The following is a 24498-nucleotide window of genomic DNA, read 5'->3' on the forward strand; positions in this document are numbered from 1 at the left end:
TATCCAGCAAAATTTGTCTGAGTTTAAGATGTATATCAGTTTTTAAGTACATTGTTGTATGTATATTTTCTTTTCTTGTTGTTGTGGGCCTTGAACTTGGGACCTAGGTCCTGTTCCTGAGCTTTTTCTCCTCAAGGCTAGTGTGCCACCACTTTAAGCCACAGCTCTCCTTCCGGTTTTCTGGTGGTTAATTGGAGGTAACAGTCTCATGGATTTTTACTTCTGGGCTGGTTTTGAACCACAACCTGCAGACTCCTGAGTAGCTAGGATTACACATGTGAGTCACTAGTACCGGGCTATATGTGTATTTTCTAATATAGAGTATCATTATTGGTTTATTTGCCTATCTTTCCCACTAGTTTATAAATTCCTTGAAAGTTGGAATTACTTCTTTTATATCTGTGCTCAGCTTTGTGCCACAGTGCTTGGTACACAGAAGACATTCAACATTTTTTTTTTTTAATATTTATTTTTGGCCAGTCCTGGGCCTTGGACTCAGGGCCTGAGCACCATCCCTGGCTTCTTCCCGCTCAAGGCTAGCACTCTGCCACCTGAGCCACAGCGCCCCTTCTGGCCGTTTTCCATATATGTGGTGCTGGGGAATCGAACTGAGAGCTTCGTGTGTAGGAGGCAAGCGCTCTTGCCACTAGGCCATATTCCCAGCCCATTCAACATATTTTGAAAGAATAGATGTTCATTATCTATGGCGTAAACCCAATTCTCCTTTATTTACCCATCCTTCCATCCATCCATCTATTCATTCATCTATCCATTCTTCATTGCTGGAGATCAGTACCAGTCCTCATGCATGTTAGGCAAAACTGTATAGCACTAAGCTGAATTTCCACACTTCCTCTCTCATTGATTCTGAAAATTGAATCATTTCCCCCCCTTTCTATGATATTTCCATCACTTATGTGAAAGTAGTTTTCAGGTGTTCAAGAGGAAGGTGAAGTCAGTATCTGCAGCTGTGGAGCAGGGACAAATCTGATACAAAGTTATTCTCACCAACTGCTTCTTTTTTCTCTGTGATGTAAAAGTTTTCCTTCCTCCCAATCTGTATGGAGATTGCCAGTTAGGAGATTCTAAGTAATTATAAAATCTTTATAAATTTGAGATTAACAAAAGTATTTAGTATTTTTGGAAGGAATATAGCTTATGCTTTAGTTCCTCATCCTGTTTTTAAAATTTTTTTTATTAGGTAGTTGTACAAAGAGGTTTCAATTCCTTAAGTCAGTTATGAGAACAATGCTTCTTAGTGTTACCATCACGCCTTCCGTTGTTCTCCCCCATTCCTGCTCAGTTTTATAAGAAGACTAAACAGCTGCCAATCCTGGTAAGGTGTTGTGAAGAGATCCAGCCACACCAGTGGAAGCCACCTGTAGAGCGGGAAGAACACCGACTCCCCTTCTGGTTAAAGGTACAGCCTTTCTCCTAAACGTCTGTTGGAGGCCTAAAGCCACCACAACTTCTGGCAGAAATATCAAGGGCTACTGTTTTTTTTTTTTTTTTGCCAATCCTGGGCCTGAGCGCTGTCCCTCAGCTTCTTTTGCTCAAGGGTAGCACTCTACCACTTGAGCCACAGCGCCACTTCTGGCTTTTCCTGTTTATGTGGTACTGAGGAATCAAACCCAGGTCTTCATGCACGCTAGGCAAGCACTCTACCACTAAGCCACCTTCCTACCCTCAAGGGCTTAACTTTAAGCTTCTCAAAATTTAGTTGTAGAATTCGGACTTACTAAGAAGTTTCTATCATATAGCCCTTCTCCTGTACTCTTCTGCTTTTCTCCTAGGTAATTCTGCAGCCATCCCAAAATAATGATAAAATGATAATTTCTAAAAATAAATTGAAAGAAGAGTTTGTAGAATATATAATTGGAATGTGCATTTCTTAGAAATTTGATATATAGAAAGACCCTTCTTGGAAAGATAACTTGAAACTATCTGGGAAGGTCCTTAAGAATCTAGAAAGTCAAATCCATCACTGCTAACCTCCAAAAGCACTTCCTAGGTAGCTGCATCACTGCTACTTTCCAAAAGCAGCTCCCAGACCAGTGGGTCTCTGATTTCCAAAAGCACTTCCTTAGCAAATGTGTCCTAGCTAGCCTCCAAGAGCAGTACTCAGGGTAGCAGTTCACAATTGCCTTATAAAAGTATTGTAGTCAAGTGACAGTCAAGTGAGTTCCATCAAATTCACTTGTTGCTTGTTAATTAATGAAGATGTCAGACAGAAGCAGCCCTTCTTCAATAGACTATATAAAACATGGAAGTTAGTAGCAATTGGTGGCTTTAGTCCCAATGTGAACCATGGAGAGCTCCTAAATGCAGCTGTTGAGGCCCTGAAAGCAACACTTAATGTCTTTTTTGTTCCATTAAAAGAACTGGCAGATCTGCTTCAAAATAAGAGCTCTCAAGGGCTGGGGATATGGCCTAGTGGCAAGAGTGCCTGCCTTATATACATGAGGCCCTGGGTTCGATTCCCCAGCACCACATATACAGAAAATGGCCAGAAGTGGCGCTGTAGCTCAAGTGGCAGGGTGCTAGCCTTGAGCAAAAAGAAGCCAGGGACAGCACTCAGGCTCTGAGTCCAAGCCCCAGGACTAGCAAAAAAAAAAAAGAGCTCTCAAGAAAGTATTGTTGGTGAATTAAGGTGTAAGTCTATATATTTGGGCACTGGCTGTGGAAAAAGCAAAATGCAAAAACAGTGGCATCAAGAGAGGCACTGAAGTTATGCCTGAAGAAAAATGTGGTGGTAAAAATATGTAAAAGGAAATAGAGAGGCAGTGAAATAGAACATCTAGTACTCCTTGATGAAGAATCAAGACCTGTTAACTTACCTCCAGCATTAAAACATCCTCAAGAATTAGTATAGTAAGTCCAAAATGTCACTGCTTACCATATCTGGTATTTGAAGAGAAAAACTGGCTTGCTTTTTGTACAATATAAAACAGGCTTTCACAAATTTTATATTGCTTTTTTCCAGTTTTGCAGAAAATTTACATTCTAGTTAGCTTCACAAAAGTAGAAATTATAAAAAATTTGTGAATGACAGTATACATTAAAAGGTATGTATTAACAATATACCAGTATGTTGTTTTATTTGCTGAAGAAAATACTATCTTCTATTTTCATTTCATTTATTTATTTATTTGTTTGTTTATTTATTTATTTTCCAGTCCTGGGCTTGGACTCAGGGCCTGAGCACTGTCCCTGGCTTCTGTTTGCTCAAGGCTAGTACTCTGCCACTTGAGACCTTTTTTTTTTTTTTTTTTTTTTGGCCAGTCCTAGGCCGTGAACTCGGGGACTGAGCACTGTTCCTGGCTTCTTTTTTGCTCAAGGCTAGCACTCTGCCACTTGAGCCACAGCGCCACTTCTGGCCATTTTCTGTATATGTGGTGCTGAGGAATCGAACCCAGGGCCTCATGTATAAGAGGCAAGCATTCTTGCCACTAGGCCATATTCCCAGCCCCTGTCTTCTATTTTTAATGATACACTAGGCACGACATGTAGTTCTGTAGAATCTTAAAATTTTTGTAATACTTTCAATTTGGTGAAGATGTATTAAGTTGTCTACATGCTTTTTTTCTAGCTGAATAAACCAAATCAAAGAAAAGGGGGGGGCATCTAGAAAGTCCTATATTTTCCCTCCTTTTTTTCTTTTTGGTGGTAGATACTAGTTTTTGAGCTTAGAAGTTTGAATTACTTGCTTATTCACCTAGTGCTGTACCTCTTGAACCATACTTGCAGCTCTTCTGTGTGTGTGCTGGTCCTGGAGCTTGAACTTAGGGTTTGGATGTTGTCCCTGAGATTTTTTTGCTCATTCTACTACTTGAGTTACAGTTCCATTTCTGGCTTTTTGGTGATTAATTGAAGATTAAGAGTCTCACAGACTTTACTGCTCAACCTGTACAGGTTGGCCTCAAATTTCAATCTTCAGATCTCAGCCTCCTATGTAGCTAGAATTGGAAGTGGCACTGTGGCTCAAGTGGTAGAGCACTACTACCCTTGAGCTCAGGGACAGTGCCCAGGCCCAGAGTTCAAGCCCCACAACCGACCGAAAAAAAAAAAAAAGAGGAAAACTAAGTAGCTAGAATTGTAGACGTGAGCCACTACAAGCCTTTCTTTTGAAGTGGTTATTTTGGAGCTTGAATCTCTGCCTGGGCTGATTTTTAACTATAATCCTCCGGATCTCAGCATCCTGAATAGGTCTGAATATAGGTATGAGCCACTGATGCCTGGTTTTCCCTAAATTCTTATGTTAAAGAGTGTTGGTGCGTGTTTCTGTATTCTCAATAGGCCAGTCTACCATCGATCCAGGAGGAAATGCGGAACATAACTAATGGTGCTACAGAGGAAGGAAATGTGACTGGAACCACTGAGGGCAATGAAAAGCAAGACCAAGAAAAAGCCAGACCGGAGCTAGGAAATGAAACTCGGTACCCACTGCTGCTACCCAAGGATGTAGTACTGAAACTGAAGCCTGTTTCCAAGCGTTTTTCCAGGAAGGCTTGGAGACAGAAGCGTTCATCAGTCCTGAAACCCCTCCTTATTCAACCTAGCCCTTCTGTCCTGCCTAGTTTCAACCCCGGGAAAATAGCAGCCTGGCCAACTCAATCTGAAGCCCCTGCAAGCAAAATGGTGGTTCAGATTCCTCATCTGATCCAGCCAGCCACTGTTTTACAGACAGTTCCAAGTTTCCCTCCCTTGGGTGAGCCCCAGGGGAAGGATAGTTTTGAGTCCACTACAGCACTGCCTGCTGTGCCTGCTGAGGCCAGGCCCAGCATCCCTTTGTCTGAGCCCCACACCCTACTCCCCTCTGCCCCTGTGCCCAAGGTAATGCTGCCCTCTCTTGCCCCATCTAAGTTTCGAAAACCATGTGTAAGGCGGAAACCCTCAAGAAGAAAAGGGGCCAAGGCTTCTCCCTGTGTGAAACCTACCCCCCTCATGCACCCTACTCCTGTTATCTTCACTGTCCCTGCTGCCACTGTGAAGGTTGTAAGCCTCAGCAGTGGCTGTAACATGATCCAGCCTGTCAATGCAGCTGTGGCCCCCAATCCCCAGACTATTCCCATTACTACTCTCTTGGTCAACCCTGCTCCTTTTCCCTGTCCATTAAACCAACCCCTTGTGGCCTCCTCCATCTCACCCTTAATTGTTTCTGGAAATTCTGTGAATCTCCCGGTACCATCTACCCTCAAAGATAAGACCCAAGTGAACACAGACATTGCTTGTCCTTTGGTTGAAGGAAAGAACGTCTCTCAAAGCCTGGAACCCAAGTTAGAACCCCAGGAACCAACTCCTCTCTGTGCTTCAGTCTTCCCCAAAGAAGAGCACAGCCCAGGGCCTCTCCCAGCAGATAGAGAATGCCAGGAAGGGTTGTCAGAGAGGCATGCCTGTGGTGTGACAGTTGTGAAATCTGAAATTCAGGAAGGGTTGTCAGAAAAGAGTACCTGTGGCTGGACTATAGTGAAAACAGAGGAAGGGAGGCAGGCTCCGGAGCCATTGCAGGAAAGCTTCCAGGAGTCCCTAAGTTCTTCCCACGGGGACTTAGAGGAAATAGTCAAGCTAGAACCTGAGGATCCTGTGGAGGAGATCTCCAGTGGGTTCCCTGAGCAGGAAATTTGTGATGAAATAAAAAATGAACACTCTGTTGAATTGAACACTGGCCCTCCAAGGGAGGAGCTGAGCAGCACTGGAGAGGCAAAGAAACTAATGATCCTGCAGAATGAGGAGTGCAGTCAGACAGCTGCCTCCCCTTCAGCTTCTCAAGAGCCTCCTGAGGAAAATACAGGTGGCGAGGTGAGCAAAAGATCACCAAAGAATGCCCCGTCCTCCAGAGACCCAGAAATGGCGCTTAGTAGTCCCCCAAGGAAGCCTGAAGATACATCCAGTGTTGATGGCCAATCACTGGGGATCCCAGTGGGGCCAGAAAATGGAGGAGAGAAGGATGGGCCAGAGGAAGAGGAAGAGGAGGACTTTGATGACCTCACCCAAGATGAGGAAGATGAAATGTCATCAGCTTCTGAGGAATCTGTGCTTTCTGTTCCTGAACTCCAGGTAAGAGCTGGGAAGTAATCTCAAAGTTACTTTGGCATCGCAGTCGCAGTAGTATGTTGAGTTTATATGCCTGCTTGTTATTCTGCTCTAGATATTCCTGAGTCCAAGCCCCAGGACTGGCCGAAAAAAAACAAAAACAAAACAAACATTAAATTGAGTTGCCCAAGCACACTTTATTTTTATTTTTTGTGGCAGTACTGGGGCTTGGACTCAGAGCCTCCTGCTCTCCCTGAACTTTTTTGCTCATGGCTGATACTCTACTACTTGAGCCATACCTTTATTTCTGTCCTTTTCTTGATTATTGGAGATAAGAGTCTCTTAGATTTTTCTGTCTGGGCTGGCTTTCAACCTCCATTCTCAGATCTCAGCTTCCTGAGTAGCTAAGATTACAGGCATGAGCCACCAGCCCCTGGGTTCGGAGCACACATTAAGTATGTTAAATGTTGAGCACTGGTGGCTCATGCCTATAATCTTAGCTGCTCTGGAGGCTGAGATCCAGAGGATTGTGATTCAAGCAGCTTTGGCAGAGAGGTTCACAAGACTCCTTCTTCAAAGTAACCAGCAAAGGCAGGCACAGGCGGCTCATGCCTGCAATCCTAGCTACTTTAGAGGCTGAGATCTGAGGATTGCTTTTGGTTTTGTTTTGTTTTGTTTTTGTAGCCAGTCCTGGAGCGGGGACTCAGGGCCTGAGCACTGTCCCTGGCTTCTTTTTGCTCAAGGCTAGTACTCTACTTCTTGAGCCACAGCTTCACTTCTGGCTTTTTTCTATATATGTGGTGCTGAGGAATCAAACCTAGGGCTTCATGTATACGAGGCAAGCACTTTACCACTAGGCCATATTCCCAGCCCTGAGGCTTACTTTTGGAAGGAAGCCAGCTGGGACAGGAAAGTCTGTGAGACTTATCTCCAATTAACCACCAGAAAACAGAAAGTGGCACTGTGGCTCAAGTGGTAAAACACTAGCCTTGAGCTGAAGAGCTCAGGGACAGCGTCCAGGCCTAGAGTTCAAGCCCCAGGACCGACAAAATAATAATAGTAATAATAATAATAATAAAAGAAAACTATCCTAAGTATGGATCATAGCAAAGGAAAACTATCTTTAAGGTGTAGGGGAACCCTTTGAAAGGTATATTCTTCTTACCTTCTACTACCCATATCCAATCCTCATTATCCATTAAGTTCTATAACTCAGTTGGGAGCCTACATGGCTTTACCTCAGATCCTCCTGATTCAGTGTTTTGTGAACCACTAGAATGAATCCCTTGTAAGTACTCTTTGGGAGTTTTCAGGAAACAATGGAGAAACTGACTTGGCTGGCATCTGAAAGGCGCATGAGTCAGGAAGGTGAGTCTGAGGAGGAGAACTCCCAGGAGGAGAATTCTGAGCCAGAAGAAGAGGAAGAAGAAGAAGCAGAAGGAATGGAAAACCATCAGAAAGAGGATGAGATGATTGATGGAGCAGTAGGCGATGCTGTGGAGAAGCCCCCATCTACCTTGGTCTCACCGAAGACTGCCCCAGAAGTAGAGACCAGCAGAACCCCACCAGGTGAGTTTAGTAAACCTGTGCAGAGGGTTAATTAGCCACCTTCTCTAGAGGTCACTGTGCAGAGTGAATGATTTCAGAGAAAGTACTGTGGATCCCCTCTGCAGCCTTTCCCCCCCCCCCCCCCAAACATGTTTGACATGGTCCTTTTGCAGGAAAGAAGTGCAGAAGGTTTTGATTTTCATTAACTGCTTTATTTGTGCAAGGTTTTTTGAGGTGTTTTTTTTTTTTTTTTTGGCCAGTCCTGGGCCTGAGCACTTTTCCTGGCTTCTTTTTTGCTCAAGGCTAGCATTCTGCCACTTGAACCACAGCACCACTTCTGGTCTTTTCTACATATGTGGTGATGAGGAGTTGAACCCAGGGCTTCAGGTATATGAGGCAAACACTCTTGCCACTAGGCCATATTCCTAGCCCCATGTTTCAGATTTTTTTTTTTGGGGGGGGGGGGCAGTCCTGGGCCTTGGACTCAGGGCCTGAGCACTGTCTCTGGCTTCTTTTTGCTCAAGGCTAGCACTCTGCCACCTGAGCCACAGCACCCCTTCTGGCCGTTTTCCATATATGTGGTGCTGGGGAATCGAACTGAGAGTTTCATGTGTAGGAGGCAAGTACTCTTGCCACTAGGCCATATTCCCAGCCCATGTTTCAGATTTTTTTTTTTTTTTTTTGGCCAGTCCTGGGCCTTGGACTCAGGGCCCGAGCACCGTCCCTGGCTTCTTCCCGCTCAAGGCTAGCACTCTGCTACTTGAGCCACAGCGCCGCTTCTGGCCGTTTTCCGTATATGTGGTGCTGGGGAATCGAACCTAGGGCCTCGTGTATCCGAGGCAGGCATTCTTGCCACTAGGCTATATCCCCAGCCCTCAGATTTTTTTTATACTAGTTCTTGTCTCATCTGTCATGTGTGTTTATTTCAGGAAATATTGCTGTTCTTCATCAAGATAAAGTCCCTTGAGCTGGACATAGTGGTACATACCTGTGACCTAAGCACTTAGGAGCTAAGGCAGGCAGGAGGGTCATGAGTTTGAGGCCAGCTGTGACTCATAGACCTTGCCTTTAAAAAAAGAGAAAGAAGAGAGGAGAAAGAAAAAGAAAACAAGGGCGAGGCACCAGTGGTTCACACCTATTTACTCCGGAGGCTGAAAACTGAGGATCACAGTTTGAAGCCAGCCCAGGCAGGAAGTTCCATGAGATTCTTATCTCCAATAAACTGCCCAGAAAAAAACAGAAATGGCACTGTGGCTCAAGTGGTAGAGCTTTGGCTCAAGTGGTAGATCCCTACCCTAGAGCACAAAGAGGCTCAGGGATAGCACTCAGGCCCTGAGTTCAAGCTCTAAGACCAGCCCCCCCCCCAAAAAAAAAAAAGTTAAGACAAGTTCCTCTAGCTGCCCAAAAATCAAAAAAGAAAAATCTTGGGGCTGGGAATATGGCCTAGTGGCCAGAGTGATTGCCTCATATACATGAAGCCCTGGGATTGATTCCTCAGCATCACATATACAGAAAATGGCAGCTAGAAATGGCACTGTGGCTCAAGTGGCAGAGTGCTAGTCTTGAGCAGAAAGAAGCCAGGGACAGTGCTCAGGCCCTTGGACTGGCAAAATAAAATAAAATTAAATTAAAATTAAAAAAATCTAGATCACAGGATATTAATTGCTTGATATCCCCAGCATAACATAACATTGATATCCCAACATAACATTCAGACTTCCTTAAAATGCAGTACCTTATCTCCTTGTCATACCAGTTAACCTAGTTGTGCTTTAGATTCTGCATAGTGCTGACTTTGTGGAGCAGACTGTCTTTACTATCACTTTCCAGCCACTCTTGAGTTGCTTTGTGGTGTTCACTAGGATTGGATGGGGGAATGCATGTGGTAGATGGCATGGCTGCGGGACTGAGAAGCAAATCTTTTTTCAATGTACTCCAAAGGAGGGAGCATCAAAGCTGCTGGAAAGGGCCGGAACAGTCATCGAGCTCGCAACAAGCGGGGAAGTCGGGCTCGGGCCAGCAAGGACACCTCAAAGCTGCTGTTGCTGTATGATGAGGACATTCTGGAGCGGGATCCTCTCAGGGAGCAGAAGGACTTGGCCTTTGCCCAGGCTTATCTGACCAGGGTAGGCAAATGATGTTTCTGTTACTGCCTGTTTCTACAAATGCAGCTGCTTCTTTCAAGAACATTTTATCGTGGTTAATATAATTTTATTGTTATTATTAAGGTGTTGTACAGAGGGTTTGCCCTTTCATAGGTCAGGTAATGAATGCATGTTTTTTGGACATTGTCACCTCTTCCTTTGCTTTCCCCCAGAATCCCCTCCCATCCTCAAGGGAGATGTTTTAAGAATGCAGTCTAGGTCTGGGGGTGTAGCTCAGCGGTATAGCACTCACCTTCCATGTTCAAGACCCTAGGTTCTATTCCTAGTACTGCCCTCCACCCTCACTGTTTGGGTTTTTTTGCCAGTCCTGGGGGCTTGGGACTCAGGGCCCTGGCTTCTTTTTGCTCAAGGCTAGCACTCTACCACCTGAGCCATAGCGCCACTTCTGGCCTTTTCTGTTTATGTGGTGCTGAGGAATTGAACCCAGGGCTTCATGCATGCTAGGTAAGCACTCTAGTGCTAAGCCACATTCCCAGCCCCCCAGTATATTTTTTTCAGGCTGCACAACATGCTTTGTCTGTCTCTAAGCTTCTGGAATACCAAGACATCTGTGAGAGAGCCATGAGAAGACAGAGTTCAGTCATACCTGGGTTGATTGTTCTCATCTCTCTTTTGTTCAAAGATTGGAGTAAAGATGATTTATTTTTCATCAGTGGGAGATTGACTGGGCTGATAAGTTTTTGGCTTAAGAAGAGTGACAAATGGTGCATAGGCCGGAGAGCAGATCTCAGGGAAGTACCTTGGTTTTCAAATAGGAACTAGCTGAGGTCTGGTGGTGTTCTGGTAGTTCCCTCCCCTCTTGGTAATCCACCGATCTGTTGGCCTCCTTCAACAAGTAGTAGCAGGGATAGTTATGACTTCTTCTTATTTCCTCATATTTTACTAATATCACAAATTATGTATTATGTATCTTCAAATGACAGAAGCTTACCTATTTCATTATGGGGCTGAAATCAGGAAGGAGAGCTTAGGGCTCTGACCTAGAGAAAAGCATTAGGTTGTCTGTGGGCAGTTCCATAGTCTCTGGCAAATGAAGGTTGTTTAATTGCCCCTGCCAGCAAAGGAACTCTACCTTGGTCATTGTTCCATGTCTTCCATTAACTGTCAGAGGTGAAGCCTCTGTCAGGGGAAAGCCTCTGCTGGTTAAGTCGTGGAGCTCTCTGTGATCCCCCTGTCTCCCTTGATGATTGGAAGTCTTCCTGTGTAGGTACGAGAAGCCCTACAGCATATCCCTGGCAAGTATGAAGACTTCCTTCAGGTTATCTATGAATTTGAGTCAAACACTCAGAGACAGACTGCTGTGGATCTCTACAAAAGCTTGCAAATTCTGCTCCAAGAGTGGCCTCAGCTTTTGAAGGATTTTGCTGCTTTCCTGTTACCTGAGCAAGCTCTGGCCTGTGGATTAGTAAGTAGATGGACAAAAAGATCACACAAGAATCCTGGGTCAGAGCAAGAGCTCTGTCTTCGAATGTTCCTCCCTAACCCCATTCTCCCATTTTCTTTATATAGTGAATAAGGTGTGTGTGTGTGTGTGTGTGTGTGTGTGTGCGTGTGTGTGCACTCAGGGCCTGAATGCTATCTCTGACCTTTTTTGCTCAAGGATAGCACTCTACCACTTGCACCACACCTCCACTTCTGGCTTCTTTTTTTCTTTTTGGTGTCATACTGAGGCTTGAACTCAGGCCTGAGTGCTGTCCCTCAGCTTTTCTTTATTTTTTTTTTCTCAAGGCTAGTACTCTGCCACTTGAGCCACAGCTCCACTTCTGGCCTTTTTTGAGTAGTTTATTAGAGATAAGAATCTCAAGGATGGGGCTGGGGATATGGCCTAGTGGCAAGAGTGCCTGCCTCATATACAGTGAGGCCCTGGGTTCGATTCCCCAGCACCACATATACAGAAAATGGCCAGAAGTGGCGCTGTGGCTCAAGTGGCAGAGTGTTAGCCTTGAGCAAAAAGAAGCCAGGGATGGTGCTCAGGCCCTGAGTCCAAACCCCAGGACGGCCAAAAAAAAAAAAAAAAGAATCTCAAGGACTTGCCTACCCTGGCTGACTTTAAGCTGTAATCCTTGGATCTCAGCCTTCTGAGTTGGTAGGATTATAGACCTAAACCACCCGCGTTGGGCTTCACTTCTAGCCTTTTTGGTGGTTAATTGGACATAAGAGTCTCACTGACTTTCCTGCCCAGGCTAGCTTGAAACTTTGATCCTAGGGTCTCATCCTCTTGAGGAGCTAGCTTGGATTATAGACATGAGCCACCCATGCCCAGCTAAAGCAGGCATTCTTTCATTAACTGTTGTGTATGAACACATGTATACATATGTGTGTAAAATACATAGATTCTAAAAATAAACAGTAAAATATATGGTATGTTATGGTTTATAGTGATAATCCCTTATAGAAGACTGAAGCAAGAAAGGGACTGTAAGGTAGGTAAGGGAGTGGTATGTGCACTTTGGTATACAGTGGTCTGGGAAGGCCACTGAGGACTAGGGTAAGGGAACATTTGAAATGTTCAAATATGAGAGGTAACTCAGTTATGGACTTCATAACATGATTGATAAAAGTAGGAATAAAGAGAGTAACAAGATAATTCTGATAGTTTTAATGCCAGTTTAATGACAATGTGGTGTGATTATGTATATAATGCTCATCTTCTCTTTTGACTTTGGCATGAGGATTAGATGTGTGTATGCGTGAACATTTTTTTTGTAAACTCTAGAGTACCATATGAGTTTGAGTGCCTGTTTACTCCATCTATAAAATAATAAGCAAGTTGAAATAGATACATATCTTTCATTCACATCTGAATTTCTTAGGTTAGTAGTTAGTTCTCAGGAGCCTAATGTAGATGGATGCTGGGGTTTTAAATAGAACCTCTTTATATCCCATTTCCCTAGCCCATGTTCTTAGTTCTTAAGAGTTCTCAAGTCCCGAACTGGCTATTTAGTAACTGCTCTCTTGCCCCTCTTCCACTCTGGTAGTTTGAGGAGCAGCAGGCTTTTGAGAAGAGTCGCAAGTTCCTTCGGCAGCTGGAGATTTGCTTTGCAGAGAACCCTTCGCACCACCAGAAGATCATCAAGGTCCTGCAGGGCTGTGCAGACTGCCTTCCTCAGGAGATCACAGAGGTGTTCTTTCTTGTCCTGCCTCCTTTTTAATGGCCATTTCAGTGTTAGGTTGTTGCCTTCTCTGTTCCCCTCTCTTATTCCATATAATGTTTGCCTCTGAAGTGTCATGAACCCCTGGAGGAGATGAGAACAGTAAGAGCTTTTTAGGCTTACTTTAAGGCATGAAGCCAAGAATGGTCACCTGAATGCAGGGCCTGCCTGATTTCCTCAGGCTGTGGAGTGTCATCAGTGCCATGGGAGGGATAATGGAGAGAAGAAGTGTGAGACCCAGTGGGGTTTGTCTCTTCTCTGCTTAGGCTGTGTTCTACCTGGGGACCAGTTGGACAGGAGTGAAGAGTGCTAGCATTAGGAATCAAATCTCTCACCAATGTCCCTCCCCTGCAGGTGAATAAGCAGGGAGAAGTTGCATGTGAATTCTTACCCACTAAGAGAGGCTCTATAGATGAGCACCACTGGCTCACATTTGTAACCCTAGCTCATCAGGAGGCTGATATCTGAGGATAGTGATTTGAAGCCAGCCTGAGCAGGAAAGTCTGTGAGACTCTTATCTCCAGTTAACCACCAGAAGGCCAGAAGTGGAGCTGTGGCTCAAGTGGTAGAGTGCTCGCCTTGAGCAAAAAAGCTCAGGCTCTGAGTTCAAGCCCCAGGACTGGCACAAAAAAAATTAATGAAGGGGGAGAGGGAGCTCTATGTGTCTTTGGGTTGGCTTGTAAGGCAGAATGTTGGGAGGACTGGTTTGACCCGATTTTATCTTTGCATCCATCAATTTGCAGCTTAAGACCCAGATGTGGCAGCTCCTCAAGGGTCATGACCACCTGCAAGATGAGTTTTCTATCTTCTTCGACCATCTTCGTCCGGCAGCTAGCAGGATGGGTGACTTTGAAGAAATCAACTGGACTGAAGAGAAAGAGTATGAGGTACAGGCCCCGGGGGTGCAGCAGTAGGGTTGCGAAGGGAAAGGCTGCCTGCAGGACGGCTGTCAGCGCAGGGCCCCGTTCATTGACACCAACTCCTCCTCAGTTCGATGGCTTTGAAGAAGTGGCACTGCCAGATGTGGAAGAGGAAGAAGAGCCTCCCAAAATACCTTCCACCTCCAAGAACAAGAGGAGAAAAGAGATGGGGGTCCAAAATCACGATAAGGTATGTCAGGCTATTAGGAATTAGCTACTTTTTTTTTTTTTTTTGGCTAGTCCTGGGCTTTGGACTCAGGGCCTGAGCACTGTCCCTGGCTTCTTTTTGCTCAAGGCTAGCACTCTGCCACTTGAGCCACAGCGCCACTTCTGGCCATTTTCTGTATATGTGGTGCTGGGGAATTGAACCTAGGACCTCCTGTATACGAGGCGAGCACTCTTGCCACTAGGCCATATCCCCAGCCCAGGAATTAGCTACTTTTGACAAATCAGGTGTCCGCTTTCTCTCTAAATGTTTTTCTGGCTTGGTATGGTCAGAAACCTCCTGGTCCCATGTTTCAAGGATCTGAGGTGATTGTGGAGTGCAAACCGAAGGGGAAGCTGCCGTGCAAAGCGGGAGAGCAGACAGTGCAGTTGGTGAAGAGGCCGTGAGCCTCAGAACTCTGAGATGTTTTTTTAAAGAATGAAATGTCCTAAATCTTTTCATTTCTTTTCTATGGGACATAGAATTTCCTTTATTATAAGTAGCTAATATTTAGCTGTATTACTCAGTACTAGCATTACTTGGGAGTTGTTTTTGTTTTTTTTTTACAAGGAGTATATTCATTTAATTTTCACAATAATCTTGTGGGGAAAGTATTATTTGCTATTTACAGAAGAGAACTGAGGTGCAGAGAGACGCTATTGCTAGAGTCACTTGTTTATTAAGTGTTACTACTGGGATATGGCCCAGGTAATTTACCTCTAGAGTCTGCTCCAACTGCTCTTCCAGAAGTAGTCTTTTAAATCCACATCTGTTACATGTCTTTTCTTCTTCCAATCTTCTCAAGAGGGTTGGAAGAGAGGGGGGAGAGCTCAAGGCATAGAGAAACAAAGTACATAGGTACTTTGTACAACCTCAAAATCTATTTGATTTAAATATAGCTTGAAATATCTGGGTGATTGGACTGTTTCCTTCTTTGGGTCACTTAGGGTTGTTTCAGGGATTCATAATAAATTTCAGTGATTTCCCATGCAATGTGATGAGGTGGTATATAATAAAAGAAAGGAAGGTGGATGCTGGTGGCTCACACCTGTTATCCTAGCTACATAGGAAGCTGAGATCTGACAATGGCAGTTTGAAGCCATGCTGGACAGGAAAGTCCTTGAGATTCTTATCTGCAGTAAACTATTCTAGAAAAGCCGGAAGTGGCACTGTGGCTCAAGTGGTAGAGTGCTAGCCTTGAGCAAAAAAGCTCAGGGACAGTGTTCAGGCCCTGAGTCCAAGCCAAATGACTGACCTCCCCTCCCCCCCAAAAAAGAGAGAGAGAGAGAGAGAGAGAGAGAGAGAGAGAGATCTCTTCAGGTGGCTCATAATTTAGCTTCCTTTCTTGATACTGAAAAAACTCGGCAGCTATTCAAGTCCAGGTATCTCCTAGGAGACTGAGTGGCCAGATGGGGCCAAGGACTGTTCCTGTGCTTGCCATGAAGGAGGTCCTGACTCCAAGCTGAAGAAGAACAAGAGGAGAAACTGTGGCCACTGTAGCAGCAAGGTGAGACAGTGCTCATAGAGCTGGGATGGAGGGTATCAGCTATCAGGAAAACCCCAGGCAAATACTGTGTTAGCTATTGGTAGCTACCGCAGATCGGTACCATCCTGAATTCCCAGAAAGATTACATATATGAAAGCAATGTACACTACACATGCAGATGTACACATGTGCAAAATAGAATCTTTTAGATATATAAGACAAATTTTGCTTTGTTGTGTTTCTCTCTCTCTTTTTTTTTTTTGCCAGTTCTGGGGTTTGGGACTCAGGGCCTGAGCACTGTCCCTGGCTTCTTTTTGCTCAAGGCTGGCACTCTACCATTTGAGCCATAGCACCTCTTCCAGCTTTTTCTGTTTATGTGGTACTGAGGAATTGAACCCAGGGCTTTATGCATGCTAGGCAAGCACTCTACCACTAAGTCACATTCCCAGCCCTGTTGTGTTTCTCTTAGACATTGACTTGTTTCCTGACTCTGCCCCCCCCTAGGGTTAGAATTATAGGATGTGCCATTATGGGGAGCTTAGATTTTGTAGGGTTGTTTTTTGTTTTGTTTTTGTTTTTGTTATTGTTTGCCCAGTCCTGAGGCTTGAACTTAGGGTCTCTAGGAGTCTCATGGGGACTTTCCTGCCTGGGTTGGCTTCGAACCATGATCCTCAGATCTCAGCCTTCTGAGTAGCTAGGATTATAGGCGTGAGCCACTAGTAGCTTTGGATTTCACTTTATAAAGATAATCCTTTGTTCTGGGTGCTAATGCCTCATGCCTGTAATCCTGCTGAGATCTAAAGATTGAAGTTCAAAACCAGCCCAGGCAAGAAAGTCTATGATTCTTTTTTTTTTTTTTTTTTTGGCCTGTACTGGGCCTTGAACTCAGGGCCTGGGCACTGTCCCTGGCTTCTTTTTTAATTTACTTTTCACTCAAGGCTGGCACTCTACCACTTGAACCACAGAGCCACTTCTGGCCTTTTCTATATATGTGGTGCTGAAAAATTGAAACCAGGGCTTCATGTATGTGAGGTAAGTACTCTACCACTAGGTCATATCCCCAGCCCCAAATCTATGACTCTTCAGTTAACCATTAAAAAAAAAAAAAAAAGCCAAAAGTAGAGTAGTGGCTCAAGTAGAGGAGCTCTATCTTTAAGCATGAGAGCTCAGGGATAGCTCCCAGGCTCTGAGTCAAGCCCCAGGACTGGATACACACGAAGAAAGATAATCTTTTGAGTAAAGCTTTTAGAATTAAGGGGAAAAATGTTCAAATACTAGCTCTCTGTGTGTCTGTGCGTGTGCGAGAACTCTAAATTAGGAAAATAGTCTTTGAAAGTAATTCTGGCTCTCTTGGAGGCACAAATGTAGTCTTGTTAGAGAAGGAGTAATGAAATCCAGTACTTTATTTTGGGCTATGTATTTAAACTTCTACAAACCTGATGGTTGACCTGCTGAGTATGAGCAGTAAGTTGCCCTTGTTCCTTTGGCAAGCCCGTGAAACATAGGAGGGAAGTCAGGACACCCTGACCCAAAAAGTCTGTCTCTGCAGGTATGTGAGAACAAATCCTACAAGAACAAGGAGCCCCATGAGTTGGTGGGCAGCAGCCCCCACCGAGCAGCCAGTCCTATGTCTGGCGTTAAGGAAACAGGGCAGGGCAAGGATGTGGTGGAAGAGGAAGTCCCAGAGGAGCGGGAGAGCACTGAGTCCGCTCAGAGCAGGACGAGCAGGACCACCAGAAAGGGAGAGGTGCCCATCCCACGTGAGTAATCTGTCCAACTAGGCCTGCCCAGCCTTTCTCCCTTTAGTCCTTGGCCTCATGTTCCCAACTTCAACAGGATCCTCAGTGAGCCTTGATAAAGAACAGTCTTGCCAAGTGCCAGAGGTTCACACCTATAATCCTAGCTACTAAGGAGGCCAAGATCTAAGGATTGCAGTTCAAAGCCACCTTGGGCAAAAAAAGTCAGTGAGACTCTTACCTTCAATTAGCAAACAGAAAACCAGAAATGGCGCTATGTTTCAGAGTGGTAGAGTGCTAGCCTTGAGTGCAAAAGCTCAGGGACAGCACCCAGACCCTGGACCAAGCCCCAGGACCACCAAAAAAAGAAGTCTTTCCAGGGATGGGTATTGTACTTCCCTCTCTGATAACCAATAGAAACCCTTTCCTGTTCAGCTTGTGGTCTCTCCTGTAGCACTCTACAGCCCACAGAACTTAGTACTATCTCCCCATTCCTGCCTGCCATCCTTCCACTGTTCTCCATATCCTTTCTAAATAAGTCCATAAGATCAGCTCTTCTCAACTCTAGCACTAGCACTTTATACCTTGTGAGTGATGTAGCCCTCATCTCTACCACTCTACCATTTTTTTGGGGGGGAGGTGTCAGTTGTGAGGCTTGCACTCAGGACCTGGGAGCTATCCCTGAGCTCTTTTGCTCAATTCTAGCATTCTACTACTTTGAGCCACAGCACCACTTCTGGTTTCCTCGTGGTTAATTGGAGATGAGTCTTCTGGATGTTCCTGCCTGGTGTGGCTTTGAACCATGATCCTTAGATCTCAGCCTCCTGAGTAGTTAGGATTATAGGTGTGTATCAGGATCCTGTGCATACTCTCTTTTTTTTCCCCTCCTAAGCAGGGTTGACAGTGGGGAGCACTTTGCTGCCTCCTCAAGAAGAGACTCTTACAGAACCGCTCCTTGAGGGCCCTGCACCTCACTTACCAGAGACTCTTCAAATTTCTCCCCCAACTGGAACCGTGTCCTCCATGGTTAGAAACCAGGCTGGGGCGGAGGTCCTTTCCTGCCCCAGTCTATCTTTCACACCTCCGGAAGAGGAGGGCCAACGGGCAGAAGGCGACTCAGAGGTTCCCATGCTGGTCTCAGATGCACCTGAAACTGAGAAACCGCCATGCACTTCTGAGGCCCCTGCTTCCTTCTTGAGTCCTGAGTCTTCAAGGACCAGAGGACGAAAAAGACATGTGTCTGGGAAACCAGATATTCATGAAAACTGGCTGCCTTCAAGCAGAGTTGGGACGAAGACAGCAGACAAGATGTCTCCTATTCATGAATCTTTATCAGGAGTTGATACCTCAGAGACTTCCCCCAAAGCCTTCAGAGGGGATTTAGCTAAAGATAGTGGAATACAAGGCAAGGCCCCAGAGCAGCAAGGGGAGCCGCAGCCGAAGACCACAGAAGCCACAGTGTGTGCTAATAACAGCAAAGTCAGCTCCACAGGGGAGAAAGTTGTCCTGTGGACAAGGTGAGTCTGGGTAGTGGATTTGGAGAACATAGAACACATGCACATGGCTCCTTTTGACTAATCATGATACATGTGTTACAGGGAAGCTGACCGAGTGATTCTCACCATGTGCCAGGAGCAAGGAGCACAGCCACAGACCTTTAGCATCATCTCTCAGCAGCTGGGAAACAAGACCCCTGCCGAAGTAAGTGGGGAAAGAGGGAGTGTGTGGCGCGGGGCTGTCTTGCCAGCCTCAGGCTTCAGAGGAACAAAGGCCATCTGGCAAGAAGAGAGGGTGGCTGATGAGGAAGTAGACATAAGGCTGGGTGCCGGTGGCTCACCTGTAGTCCTATCTACTCAGGAGGCTGAAATCTGAGGATTGCAGTTTGAATCCAGCCTGGGCAGGAAAGTCTGTGAGACTCTTCCAATTAACTACCAAAAAGCCAGAAGTGGCACTGTGACTCAAATGGTAGAGTGCTAGCCTTGAGCAAAAAAAAGTTCAGGGACAGTGCCCAGGCCCTGAGTACAAGTGCCAGGACTGTTGCACACACACACACACACGCTTTTACAGATTACATAAAGGGCCTGACTTGTCAGTATGGTAGAGAAGAGGTCTAAAAGAGAACGGAAGTAGTAGCAGCTCCAAGTTACAATTCTATTCTTGCTTTTAGTTGTGTGACTTCAGGCCTCTGAGATTTTTTTTTTCTTTTTTTGTGCAAGTCCTGGGGCTTGAATTCAGTGCCACTTCCAGTTTTTTTCTGTTTCTAGGGCACTGAGGAATCAAACCCAGGGCTTCATGCATGCTAAGCAAGCACTCTACCACTAAGCCACATTCCCAGCCCTGGAATTTCCTTATTAGTACACAACTCTCACAACCTTTCCTGTGTGGAATAAGTAAAAGACTCTCAGATTGGTATCTACTGCTTGGTAAATGTTGATGTTCCTGATTTGGAACAGTGACTACAGCCCTTCTCCTATGGTAGGTTTCTCACCGCTTTCGAGAACTCATGCAGCTCTTCCACACGGCCTGTGAGGCCAGCTCTGAGGACGAGGACGATGCAACCAGCACCAGCAACGCAGACCAGCTGTCTGACCATGGGGACCTGTTGTCTGAGGAAGAGCCAGACGAGTGAGGCTCCTGAGAGGTGTGGTGTCATCTGCATAGGACCAACCTGCCAGGCACCCTGTGCTGGGGGAAAGGGTGGCTGTACTTCACTTGTGCAGTCCTTGAGCTCTGCATACACAGCTGAAGAGCAGAGCTGGGCACAAGGATAAAGTGATGGCTGGACCTAGGCCCCAGCGCTCTATAGCCTATGCCTCGCTCAGGGTCTTTGAGGAAGACCTTCACAATCCCCTCTATAAATAGCACTGAGGGAAAGCCTGGACCCTTTCTCTCCTTTTGTTTTTGGGTTTGAGGGTACATATTTATTGTTTTGTGATCAAGTCACAATGTTTTTAATTGTAATAAATTTCTAATGTCTGTAGCCAGTTCTAAGACACTGAGCACCTGTGCAGGAAAACACTGGGCTCACACTCCCAGCAGCTTTTTATTGCAAACAAACTCCTGGCGACTCCTGAACTTCAGTGTGGGAAGCCGTCTCCTTCCTGGTAGCAGTGGGCCAGGCTGCGGAGATCGTGCAGCAGCTCCTCCATGTCGTCCTGCTCCACTCCAGCGTCCATGAAGCTAGCCCAGCGCCGCAGGTCGAGTTTCGAGAGCTCTTCCGCTAAGCCTCCCAGGCTCTGGCACAAGGATGCAGAAGAGCGCAGGGCCCCAAACACTGGGATGTTCTTCACCACTACATACCGAGAGAAAAGCAAGACCGAATGGATCGGATTCTGCCCTGAGCCTTTCGGGTTGATAGGGAATCTGGGTGCTCGGCAGAGCTGACTGTAAATTACTCTTGGTGGGATCTGTGTGCTGTCCCCTTTGTTTGCCAGTGCTCCATAGGAAGGACGCTTCTCAGGAGCTAGAGTGTGAATAAAGGTTTAACTGTGTTTTTTGTTTTTTGTTTTTCAATTTTAACTCAGGATGGGAAAGTAAAACTGTACCTTTGCTTGAAATCTTAAGCTTTCTTCACCTCTTACCTACCTGTGCCTCTGGGGGAACCTTCTACAATTGCACCCTGCTGGCTGAAGCTTGTCGAAAAGAAGTGGGGGTAAGGTGGAGCCACTCTGCAGGGAGTCAGCAGCAGATGTGAGGAACTGTGGGCAGAGGGTGGAGGTTAGGTGAGCAGAAACGGGGGGGGGGGGGGGGGTGCTGAGAGCAGGGCAGGAACAAGTGTACTGACCTGATGACTCTAGGCTGCTGCTGTTGTAAATACTGGGCCAAGACTTCTTCCCCAGTGGTACATGCATGAAGAGCAGAGGGCAGAGGCGTCCCTGAGACGAGCTGACTGCCAGAAGAAAGCCAAAATCACCTTTACTGTGGCAACATGAATAAGAACTAAGACTTCCTAATGTTCTTGGGCCATTAGCTGAATCAAAGTGTTCAGAACACAGAAAGGTTTTGTTTTTGTTTTAATTCGAAGCTGAGTAATGTTGGTGAGATGACACTGGGGAAGAAACCAAGACAGTGGGGAAGAAACAAAAATATCACATGGGCTCTGAAGGCCACCAGTCCTTACCTGGTGTGGCTTGCTCTGTCTATGCCCCTCAGCACCACCGACTGGGCAAAGCAGCGTGTTCCAGACAGGTCCCCACATGCAGACAGTGAGGTCCATGGGCTGGCTTCTTCAAGCTGCAGCAGGATATCAGGAAGGGACTTGCCTGGAACCAAGGGGAAGGGGATGATTGCTTCTGCTGTCACCACCTAAAGATCAGGAGGAGATCGGGTTACAGAGCTTTTTCTCAGTGCTGACCCAACTCCTCACAAAGCTTTATACCTTTTTCCCAGAGACGCTTAGCATATCAGCCAGATGAACCATGGAAACTGGAGAGGAATGCAGGCGATAAGGAACTGTGACTGTGTCCAGGGCTGTAGCTAGGATGGCGCTACAGTGGAAGGGGAGGGTGGCCTGTAAAACAGACAGAAGAGAAACAGTTGGTGTTTGGGACCTGGGTAAGGGCAGAGAGATCCAGGGCATGAAGCAAAGGTGCACTGGGCCCAAGGCTGGACCAGTACTGGCCAGTGTGATCTAAGAAGACAGAGCCATATAGACACTAATGCTTCAAAATAGAGCCAAAGGACTCCTCTCTGAAGCCCCTCTCCAATGGGAGTCTTGTTACTCCCACTTCCAAATAAACCTGCTCTGTCAGTTTAACACAAATATAAAACAGTCACTACAGAGAGGCTGACTTGAGGCTGTGACCAGCTGCAATCATAAGAAGAGCATTGAGCCTTACGTTATAGTGCAGGTAAGGGAAGCTGACAGGTGGCTTGGGTCTCAGGCCCAGGTTTCCGCCCAAGGATAAAGGGCAGATGAAAGAGCTGTAAGTAGTCAGGTGCACTAGGCCAAATGCTGTGTTCAACAGACGATAGATGTTTTTCTGGGGCTCCTGATAAAACAAAAGGAGTTTGTATCAAACAATGTTGTCATTGGGATTCGCCGTTTTCCTTCCCTACGCTGATTTCTGTTTGCTCCAATTTCTACTCACCCTAAGGTTATAAGGGCCAGGGAGAAGGCCCCAAGTAATTATGCCCCGTCCTGAATACTCATCTTGTAGCAACTCTGCAGTCTTAGCACCTACTCCAGAGAAGCCATCATGTAGGTCACACAGAATCTGAAAGCCCTGGAGAAGGATGAAGGATGAAAATAAGTGTAGGATAAGAAATATCTGTCCTTCTTGTCTGTCTTGCCTCACACTACCTGCAAATAGTCACATTCCTCTACGTAGAAGTGCAGCCTGTCCTCCAGTTCTTCCAGGTACCTGGGTTCCTTCAGAATGCTCTCCCCTTGGCCAAAAGCTTCCAGCCGACCTGCCTCCCTGCCACAAACAAGTGATTAAAGATTTAGCCCTGTCCCCAACTCTTTGGCTTGTTTTGGAGAAGTTTGGGGAAGACAAGCTTGAGCCTAATCCAGTGTGATGGAGACATGTGCTATTTGTGTCACAGCTTCTGGGGGTCCTCATACCCGTCATGGTTGTATTTATGAATCATACAGATGCTCCGAGGATGGAGGTCAACTCTCAGAAAGTCTGACCAGACTCTGATGCTGCCCTCTGGTGGGATAAGTGATTTTGGAGCCATAGCAGTGTTGACCGGAGGTGGACCTGAAGAATGAACAGAAGAGATGTGCCATTCTCTATGCTTCTCTGCACAGAGGCCCCATCTGTACTGCCCAGACTTCCCATGTCTGGAGAACTCTCACCTTTGCCATTAGGGATGGGCTTGACCCTCCAGACACCATCACTACTCAGCACTCCCTGGTAGAGTTGAGAAAGGAAAAAAACCCTATATTTAGTTCCAGGCAGTATAAGGGCAAAGGCTCATTTATCCTTTATCCTCCAGGTTGCAGGCTGTATTTCACAGCCTCTTTTCTAATTAAGTCATTACAGTTCTTACAAAAAGAAGGGCCTTTTTCTCTGCATCAGTGGTATGAGGTTACAAGTTTAAGGCAGAAGCCCTCACCTCCACACTCAGAAGGTCCTGGAGATAAGGGTTTTTAGGATGGACTTCTTCTTTGTGGGTGGTGAGCTTCCCTTGCCTGAAAGATTGATCAGAGAACTAGTTTCTATTGTCTCTCCAACTCTCTCTGCACAAACATGTTCCCTACTCCATTCCATACACCAAATACATACCATGCTATTGCAGCATCTACTTGTTTGTCCCTGTAGAGTCCACCTTCTTCTCTTAGGGAGTTAAGACTACCTATATAGAAAAACACATAATGCTAAGGTCAAAAGCCTAAGGCACCTACGTCTTTTGGACTAAATCTGATCACTTGACAACTTGGTGTCTTATGCTTGGCTCGTCCAAGCTTCCTTGACCTAGCAAACAAAATCTAGATTTGTCTAGCAAACAAAATCTAGATTACATCCTTCTGTTCTCAACTTTGTGGGGGGCAAAATTGCACCCAGTGGTTTTACATGAGTGTAACAGTTCAACACTTCACTTTCTCCAGGGGCCAAAGTGGTCCAGAGACCACTTTGAGCACGATGAAGTTTTTCTCTGCTGTGCCCCTGTGGTGATGTATTGCCTCATCTCTGGTTCTTCAGCTTAGTGCCCTCATGGGGTCTTGAAGTGAATGGATGCTAGAGACTCTGCACGCTAAAAAAGAAAACCAGACTAGACTGGCTGACCCTTGCCACCGCCTCACCCTTCAGATCCATGAGAATGAGTCTCGGCGTGTACGTTTCCTGGCCGTGAAGCGTCCGGCCCGTCCGGAACAGGACATCAGGGCACAGCTCTCCGGGCGACTCTTGGGCATCGGTGTTTGGGCCCAACGCAGCATCCTGGGGCAGGCAGAGAGGACTGAACTCAGGGGAGGCCAGAAGGGCAGGCTGTCGAGTCCCAAAGGATTCAGTCGGGAAGGCACCAGGAGACCTCACCTGTTGGTTCCACCAGTGCGCCCCCACGAAACCCGCAAAATGACCCAACTGCAGCGTGAGCACCTCCCGGGCCCCGCCCGCCATGCCGGGATGCAACTCTTCAGTCGCACGCCCCTGCCGGTCTACCCTCTGCGCACCGCCCATTGGCTCGCCGGGCTTGTGGGCGGTGCTCTATCCTCTCCGTCCTATTGGTCCACAAACACATCCTTTCCCATTGGACAAACGATTACTTGGGTTCCGTACACAGTGCCCCTCCCCTCACTCCCGCCC

At 46.2% G+C, this 24498-nt stretch overlaps 2 protein-coding genes across 8 annotated transcripts in view; one reads left to right on the forward strand and one right to left on the reverse strand.

The window, feature by feature from the left end:
* LOC125359697 (GON-4-like protein) overlaps positions 1–20318 on the forward strand; it is a 76400-nt gene extending 56082 nt beyond the window's left edge. For 4 of the 6 annotated variants that reach the window (XM_048357549.1, XM_048357548.1, XM_048357551.1 and 1 more), the window contains 13 exons: positions 1304–1420; positions 4297–6057; positions 7347–7602; positions 9523–9707; positions 10954–11151; positions 12725–12868; positions 13642–13785; positions 13889–14008; positions 15417–15530; positions 17059–17269; positions 18141–18762; positions 18844–18946; positions 19725–20235. In XM_048357549.1, the coding sequence (XP_048213506.1) occupies positions 1304–1420; positions 4297–6057; positions 7347–7602; positions 9523–9707; positions 10954–11151; positions 12725–12868; positions 13642–13785; positions 13889–14008; positions 15417–15530; positions 17059–17269; positions 18141–18762; positions 18844–18946; positions 19725–19874 (4125 nt within the window). In that variant the 3' untranslated portion in view covers positions 19875–20235. Of the gene's footprint in view, positions 1–1303; positions 1421–4296; positions 6058–7346; positions 7603–9522; positions 9708–10953; positions 11152–12724; positions 12869–13641; positions 13786–13888; positions 14009–15416; positions 15531–17058; positions 17270–18140; positions 18763–18843; positions 18947–19724 lie in introns of those variants that run through there. The other 2 variants (XM_048357550.1, XM_048357553.1) reach the window with 2 other exon arrangements.
* On the reverse strand, positions 20252–24375 carry Msto1 (misato mitochondrial distribution and morphology regulator 1). Of its 2 annotated transcripts, none has more exons than XM_048357558.1 (14): positions 24229–24375; positions 23997–24132; positions 23479–23548; positions 23309–23384; positions 23049–23103; positions 22812–22950; positions 22548–22665; positions 22336–22470; positions 22084–22236; positions 21624–21755; positions 21366–21550; positions 21030–21134; positions 20831–20943; positions 20252–20537 (listed from the first exon to the last, which is right to left on the reverse strand). In XM_048357558.1, exons 1-14 carry the CDS (start codon positions 24370–24372, stop codon positions 20323–20325), a joined length of 1776 nt encoding a protein of 591 aa, XP_048213515.1. In that variant the 5' UTR covers positions 24373–24375; the 3' UTR covers positions 20252–20322. The 2 variants fall into 2 exon arrangements, with proteins under 2 accessions (XP_048213515.1, XP_048213516.1); XM_048357559.1 differs by having other exon boundaries at positions 24224–24349.
* Positions 24376–24498: the final 123 nt, after the last annotated feature.

This window comes from Perognathus longimembris, chromosome 11 (assembly GCF_023159225.1).
Source record: "Perognathus longimembris pacificus isolate PPM17 chromosome 11, ASM2315922v1, whole genome shotgun sequence".
In the NCBI taxonomy this organism is placed as follows: Eukaryota; Metazoa; Chordata; class Mammalia; order Rodentia; family Heteromyidae; genus Perognathus; species Perognathus longimembris.